The sequence below is a fragment of the Physcomitrium patens genome, chromosome 12 (assembly GCF_059467195.1).
Source record: "Physcomitrium patens ecotype Gransden chromosome 12, ASM5946719v1, whole genome shotgun sequence".
NCBI lineage: Eukaryota > Viridiplantae > Streptophyta > Bryopsida > Funariales > Funariaceae > Physcomitrium > Physcomitrium patens.
Window position 1 is genome coordinate 11,785,057 of NC_143421.1, and position 8,040 is coordinate 11,793,096.

General features: G+C 44.3%; 1 protein-coding gene across 1 annotated transcript; it reads left to right on the forward strand.

Moving 5' to 3' along the window:
• The first annotated feature begins 760 nt into the window (after positions 1-760).
• LOC112289689 (uncharacterized) lies at positions 761-7,296 on the forward strand. The gene is made up of 9 exons (XM_024535131.3): positions 761-2,426; positions 2,822-4,109; positions 4,337-4,605; positions 4,804-4,894; positions 5,213-5,370; positions 5,479-5,530; positions 5,746-5,828; positions 6,119-6,212; positions 6,440-7,296. Exons 1-9 carry the CDS (start codon positions 2,034-2,036, stop codon positions 7,261-7,263), a joined length of 3,252 nt encoding a protein of 1,083 aa, XP_024390899.1. The 5' UTR covers positions 761-2,033; the 3' UTR covers positions 7,264-7,296.
• The last annotated feature ends 744 nt before the right edge of the window (positions 7,297-8,040 follow it).

Below are 8,040 nucleotides of genomic sequence, written 5' to 3' on the forward strand. Positions count from 1 at the left end.
AGAAAAACAGCTGGAAGGGGAGGGCAAGGGGATCAAGGGCAAGGAATAGGAATCGAAGAAAGGGAAGCCAATGTGCTTCGTCAGTGAATGTGCCTGCCTCGAAGGAAGGGCTGCACACCAGAACAGATACACAAACACTCACAGAGAGAGCGCGAGTGAGAGAGCGAGAGAGAGCCCCTGCCCTCGTCTCGAACGCAGCAAAAGCAGCTTGGGGGGTTGATTGATTGTTTATGGGGGGAATCATTATTATTATCTGGAATCATCCACACATACACATGCATCCTGGCCATAAGTTGGCAGACCAGCCACTTGGGGCCTTTTTCCCTTTTCCCAGCCAGCCTTTCTCCCCTTCCTTCCCTTCCCAGCCCAGGCCAGGGCAGACCAGGCTTGCTTGCTTCTGTCATATCATATCATATCTGTCTCGTTCTCCGTTCTCGAGTCTGCATCCCCTTCTGCCGTGCCCCAATCCTTGTCTTCTTCCTTTAGCTGCAAAAAGTAGTACATTCCTGCTTTTTGGGTTCTTTACCAACGGGAGGTGGGGAGGTGCTTGAAGTGGGAATTTGGAACGAGAGAGAGAGAGAGAGAGAGAGAGAGAGAGAGGAAGGAGGAGGGTGTTGAAGGGTGGAACCTCTGGTGGTCATTGTGTGCTTTACGGTGAATCCAGATTATAGTGATCTGTGTTATTTTGAGGAGCTTCTGGGTCGCAGATCTGGGGTTGGAGATTTGGGGAGTGTTTAAGAGGGTTGGGATTTCGTGGGTTTGTTTGTTGCTGTAGGGGGTTTGACTGGGCTCGGTGCTCGCCGTGGCATCGTGTGGTGCGGTGTCGGTAATTGGGTTTGGAGAAGGAGAATGAGAAGCAGTGGAGGGACAAGAGTGTGGGTGGAGTGGTGGATTGCGATTAGGTGTAAAGACGGCGAGTGTTAGGATCGAGGCTTCTTTCTTGGTTATGGGCGGCAGTTTGGAAGGGTGGTTTTGGGTGTTTATGAAACGCGTGAGGAGAAGTGGCAGCAGCGGGCGCGGCGGCGACGACGAGATTTTGTAACGGAGTGAGAGGAGGTGACCTGTCGTTTCTATTTTAGAGATTACGATTTTGGATCCGGTTGCCATTTCAGTTATAAGTTGGGTTACGAGGAATGGTATCCTGTGAGTTACCGGTTGAAATAGTGTCATGGTGTTGTAGGGCTTCTACGCTTGCGTCACATTCTTCGATGAGTCGATCGGTTTCATGTGGGTGTTTAGAAGAGAGTAATGTCCTCAGAAACCGGATTGAATTTCCCGGACGTGACTAAGATCTGGAATTCGTATGCAAGTTGGAAGGATTAGGAGGACGAGAGATTTTAAAGACTGTTACTATTTGTTTATTGGTATGTATTAGTGGCAAGGTACTACCTGATCGTAGTAGATTCGAACGAGGGCTACACGATGACGGCTTCAACTATGACAGAGTGCATCGGAAAGTGGAGGCCATAGTTATGGATGCATTAAGGTGTTTCTCTACGCATGTATCTCCTCGAGTTTGTCGAACGACCATAGGTTGTCGACATTGGAGACAACAACTTTCTTTCCCATTGGCTTTTCAAATACTTTGTAACGGCTGCCGAGTGAATCCAGACTAAGTGCAAGCCACTGTGAGGAGCATTGGGCATTGAATCTATGGGAGGTTGGCCGTCCCCTGAAGCAGAATCCTTCGTTAACCTGCCTTAGGGTCTGTGCGTCTGGGTGGGCTTCTTCTTGCTTCTCGAATCCACTGGCCAGTTGGGGGGATTGACGCCCTTATAAACTCATTAAAATCGTTTTGTGCTTTTAATGGGCTTAAATCGAAGATGTGGGAAAACCGGGAATGGAGATTTTGCCCGATCAATCGAAGTTAGCGCTGTCTTCATGCTCCAATCGTCAATTGCTGTAGGCTTGCTAAACTGTCAAGTTGGGGTGGCGCGAAAGCTGGGCGCTCCATCGTTGACATGTGAATGTATAGCTGCATTTTCCTCAATATGAAGTTTTTGTTGACATTTTATCAAGTCCTGTGAAGAAGTATGGGAGAGGATTTTGTGTCGGACGATGAGTTTCACGAAACTTTCGAAGACATCACTTCCTCGTCAAGCTCTGACAGTGCGGACGAAGGAAATGGTCGATGCGTAAGAATGCGTGCTGCTGGAGTCGCTCCTGCTGTTGGCATTGATCGTCCCTCTATCTGGACGTCTTCCGCTTTCAAATCCAAATTCTCTGTTTGGAAGGATGTCCCTGGTACTATCAATGAACGCAGGGAGCGGTTCTTCAAGCAGATGGGTTTAAAGGGCTTCAGAGACGACTCTACAGATGCGCATGATGCTACTCTTGTGGGGGGATTCGATTCAAGCGAGGTGGGGTTAAAAACCTCCCGCACATTGCGTGAAAAAGTCGCCACAGGAATCCGTGCTGATGAATACGTAAGCCCTCAACCGTGTCTTCTTTAGCATGTCATTGGGGGCAACTACATTACTGTTCAAAGAGTTTCTTAATCCCAAATTCTGTCAGTTTGCAATAGAAAGTGCCCAGGGAGGACGTTTTTGCGTATTCGCTACTGGTGAAGGCTCTAATCCATTTTACAGGTTCTGGGTTTTCGGTTACGTGATCCTTGGATTCTGAAGCTTCGCTCGACAAATGGGTTCACGGTCGGAATTACTGTGACTCGAGTGAAGCACTGATTTGAATTTAGGTTCATTAAATGCTGTTATGTTCCTTGATGTGTCTTCTTCTTCCTGTTCTTCTTTGTTTATTTGTTTGTTTGTATATGTTTCTTTTTAAGTTTGAAGTAAACCGTATGTCTGGGCAATGAACGCAGGTGAAGCTAATTTGTGAAAAGTGTGGGAGTAAGCGGAAGGGCGTATTGACACAAGGCAATGCACATTTGGAGAGTTTTCGACCCGAGGATTCAGGAATACATGCAGAACGAGCTTTAAGCTCATTGTCTACGGAGAATGGTTTCAAAACTGATTCGGGCATTGGTCACAAAGGCCCACAAGCTAATCATGAAAAAAAAGTTGCAGACACATATAGTATTGCACGGGAAGGAGATAGTGAACCAGACTCCAACCCTTCAGGTCCCAGGTTCTCCATATCTCCAGGTCAGAAAACATGTGATTGCGCCGATTCTGTAACTATTGATGGAATCCACCATTTGGATGAAAATCGTGGAAACGGATCCGAGTTTATTTCTAAACTAGGCAACATTCATGAAACACTCAACAGCAACAGTTCTTCACCGTTAGAAAGTGCGCCTCGTGTAGAATCGATTTTCCAACATGTAGCGTCCAGTTCCCAAGACAAACTTTTTCAGTTCCTCGATACGGATGGTGAATACGAGATTGGCAGCCCCGATAGCCAAAATCCAGTTGAGAATTTAATGGAGGAGCGTTTCAAAATTCGGGACTTGGATAGCGGAAAGCAATTTCTAATGAAAAAGTTCAATAGAGATGGGTCATTGAATATGCTTCGAGAGATTGGCACTGGCAAGGACTTGACGTTTGCTGAGTTCGAGAAGGCTCTGGGCCTGATATCCCCAGTCACACAAGAGATGAAAAGGCGCCAACGAGTTTCTGATGGTCAGATCAGGTCAAAGAATCCTGAATCAAAGACAGACAACAAAGCTCCAGCTGTCACGAAAAGGAAGAGCTGGTTGAGAAAGCTGAAGGGTTCGATGAAGAGAAATTCGAAGGGCGGACTGGTCAAATCTACAAGTGCACGAAGTGTTGCAGTTTCTGATAGTGTTGATGACACAGATGCATCTTCAGTGGCAGGCAGTCTTTCCGGCGATGCATCACCAAAACGGGACAGCTCGTTTGCAGGTCTGGATAGGGGCGAGTTCACTAAACGTGGCTCACTCTCTGGGCTGCCTGTAGATGACATCGACGACTCTATTCGGAGAAAACCGCTGAAGGTGAAAGTAAGACTGCGTCAGAAAAGTTCGAGAGACCTTTCTGATCTTCATTTGACCCAAGAGATTCTAGCCCATCAAGGTGCAATATGGACGATGAAATTTAGTCCTGACGGGCGCTATCTTGCCAGCGCAGGCCAAGATCGGGTTATCCATGTATGGGAAGTTGTTGATAGTCCAATGATGGCCGAGTCAGGTAAGCCTCCTGTAAACATCTTACTCCAGAGGCCATGGTGTCATATACAGCACGGGATTTTCTATTCGCAAACTACACAAAATAGCAAAATCATCACAGAGGCGGAAGATATCTGCATTCTATCAAATTGAGGACGTTTTGCTGAAAGTATGCTTAGTTACAGAACGGTCAAATTGAGAAAGATGACCCTTTTAAGATGCTTATCAATCTGAAATGATTGGTTTCAGATCTTTGGGGCGGCTTTGGAAAGAGTGACAGAGAGCTTGGGCGGATGGAAGATAGCCTCAAAAGCGCCAAGGCAGGGCAAGATAGAAATACGACCAAAAACGACAATGAAGGAAGCACTAAGTGTGGAAAAGGGACTTCTCGAAAACAGAAATCTACCAATCTTAGCAAGGGCCCAGTTCCTAAGCTCTTCTGGCTCTCTGAGAAACCCATGTGCTCTTTCAAGGGTCACACAGAGGATATACTAGACTTGTCATGGTCTCAAAGTCAGGTATGCTGTTGTGTTCACAACCGAATCTCCTCACTTCCTCACTTCTGTTTGCCCGCACGAATGAACTGATTTACATGGCATACTTTCCTTCCTACTGTGGTCTATTCTTTCCATCTACGCCCTATGTGGCCATATTGTAAAATACAAACGATGTCAAATGACCAGATCTTAACAGCTGTTGTGTGGCCTGCATGTCAGTTTCTATTGTCTTCATCAATGGACAAAACAGTACGTCTGTGGCATATTTCATACGACGAATGTTTACGGATTTTTCCTCACAATGACTACGGTAAAGTAGAATGTATTATGTATTGTTATCTTGTGGATAACCATTTTCGTGTATGCATCCTTAAAACTGTTTTCTTCATCTGATGACGGAAGGAACTGCTGAACATATTTGATATATCTGTTATTATACTGGTTTGTTGCTGATGAATTGATCCAAGGTTGAATATGTTGATGAACAATCTCAACAAGCAGTTTTTTTGTATTTTATGAATTTGTACTTTTGCTGGTATTCAGATTATGGATTGAATGGGTGCAGGATATTATCTCTCTTTTATTGAACGTTATTGACGACATGGAATGGTTGTGTATTGGTTGGCAGTTACTTGTGCGCAATTTAATCCTCTTGATGATCGCTACTTTCTTAGCGGGTCGCTTGATGACAAAGTGCGGATTTGGAGCATTCCCGATCATCATGTAGTTGACTGGAGTGATCTTCAAGAAATGGTCACAGCTGTATGTTACACTGCAGATGGCAAGGTATTTTATTTCTTCTCTTTTTTGTGCGTAAATCCTTTTTTGCTTCTGTGTTGGCTACACGCTGCGGTACTGAGGGGTTATTGGATCGTAATGGTGTTTGGGTTTCAGAGAGCGATTGTTGGTTCTTACAAAGGGACCTGCCGTTTCTACAACGCCACAGGTGGGAGCGTTTTTTAAAACTACATGTGTTGAGTTGTTATAGGAACATTGTGTGATGATACCATTTAAAACTTGCTCTCTGAATTGTAGGTAATTGCTGAAGGGTTGCTAGAAGTTTAATTGGTAATGTTGGGTTTATGCACAGATTTTAGCATTTTAAAGTAACCTTGTCATTTTGCTTCCTCTAATTCAATGCATATAATCAATATGTTGCAGGGAATAAGTTGCAGTTGGAAGCTCATATAGATGTACGCGAAGAAAGTAAAAAGGCACGGGGCAAGAAGATCACTGGGCTACATGTATGTAACACTTACTCAATCTAATTAGATGATTGTGTGTTCTGTGAGCTGTCAATAGGGAATATCTACGATTTGTGAGTTCAGTGAATTGAAGTTTACTATTCAAATCTTGTTGAAGTGCTAGCTTGAACGAACGAGCAATTCAATCTCAATTTACTGTTCAATTTGGTTATGTTCATGTGGATAGTGCAATGGTATTGCTTTACAAGTTCGATACATAAAATTCTTCAGATTCTGATCTTAATCCATTTCCATGTAGGATACTGACATTGACATCTCTTCGCATGCAGTGTATGCCTGGGGATCCTAAAAAAGTTCTTGTGACTTCAAATGACTCTCGCGTCCGTGTGTATGATGGCTTGAATTTGGTTGCTAAGTACAAAGGTACGTTGTATCTCATGCGATTTTTGTCTGACGTATTTTTTGGAACCGGCACTTCCTCTTGTACAATCCTCACTACCTTGACTGCTGTCTTTCTACTGGTGAACTGTTTTCCCTTAGAGAACTTCCATAATTGGACTGGCAGTAATTTTGTTTATGCTGATTTTACTGTGCAATTTTGAATTGCCTTCTGTGCTGATTCATTCTCGCCTGTACTTTCTCCATTTCAGGCTTGCGTAATGTGAAAAGTCAAATCTCATCATCCTTTTCACCATCTGGAGATTTCATCGTCAGTGCGAGCGAGGACTCACGGGTTCTTGTATGGAGTTCTTTTAACAAAGACACTTCAAACAAAACATCTCTCTATCGAAGGGACAAGCAACTATCGTGTGAGGAGTTCACAGCACGCCATGTATCAGTAGCAATTACTTGGCCAGATTCTTCAGCTCGCTCAGCGTCTGAACCTCTCGGTCGATCAGATAGGTTTGGCAGTGTACAGGTTGCAAGTGAGTCCGAATCGTCTCCGCCAAAGGAAGAGTCTTCGATGGTTGCAGTGAAGTGCACAGAGGATAACTCGAAATGTCCATCGTACTGTTTAGGACGATCCCCTCTGGGAATTTTTGGATCTGGAAGAAAAAATAGTGTCGCCGTGGCTGACGAACTCACCTCTACAAAGCAGGTTGAGTGTGAAAATCTCGGAAAGCACGGTCATCAGCTTGATGCATCCCCAGTAGATATTAGCGCTAAGGTGCCAGTACAATCACTTTCATTAGAAAACTCTCCTCCTCACCTGCAGCGGCGTCCAAGCTTCTTTCCCGAGGGCGGACTCAGAGGAACTGCCACTTGGCCTGAAGAAAAGCTTGATTCCTTACGAATGACTAGGCCCAACATGACGCAGGCAGCCTCCATCACTAGCAACATAAGTACAGCCGAGGCCACCCCAACTCGGGACTTGGCTCCTGTTTCCGCTGCTTGGGGGCTAGTCATCGTTACAGCAGGTTTGGGAGGTGAAATAACAGCATTTCAAAATTATGGCTTTCCTGTCCGACTTTGAATGAAATTGCGCTTGATTCAGCGCTGGAACCCATTTACTTTTGGCACAATCTTGATGATGAATTAGCTCTACATGATATTTGGTTTCTGTTCTACTAAATCGTGTTTATTTTCCTGAAGTTCTTCGCCTACCACTGAGGTTGATGTTCCATTTTGTCCATGGATCTAATGCTAATGCTGTTGGTGACGATTGTGACAAATTGTCACCCCAAGTCATGGAGAGGATGGGAGGTAGACGTTGTGACCAGATGTTCGGAATGGCCACCGAGGTTGGTTTCACTTTAAACGCCGCTCTACATGCTGCATGCCTAAAAACCTCACCTTTTTTGCTGCCAGAGATGGGAGTAGAGTGAACGAGAGACGCTGAGGAATACTAACCTCCTCATTGTTGCTGGAAAACTCATATATTTTTTCACTTCAATCCCATGTTTCAGTGTAAGAAAAATGCCCACTAACAAGCACAAACCAAAATGGCAGTGACAATGTGCAGCTCCATGGCCCTTGGTGGAGCTCATGAAGGTTGCCTTCAACAAGAGCTTTACAATATGCTTTCAGATTTTGAACTAAATATTTGCAGGAATCATCTTACTCAAAAAAATCACAGATTATTTTTAATGTAAAAATAGATTGTTTCTCTACCTTCATGTATTCATATTGTGTGTTTGCACGATAAGATAGAAGAATACAGTTCAAATTGCATAAAAACAGATTCAAGCATGTTGAAGTTGACACTTTTTGATATTTTTACTCATCAACCTCTTCAGTGACAACTTTTCTT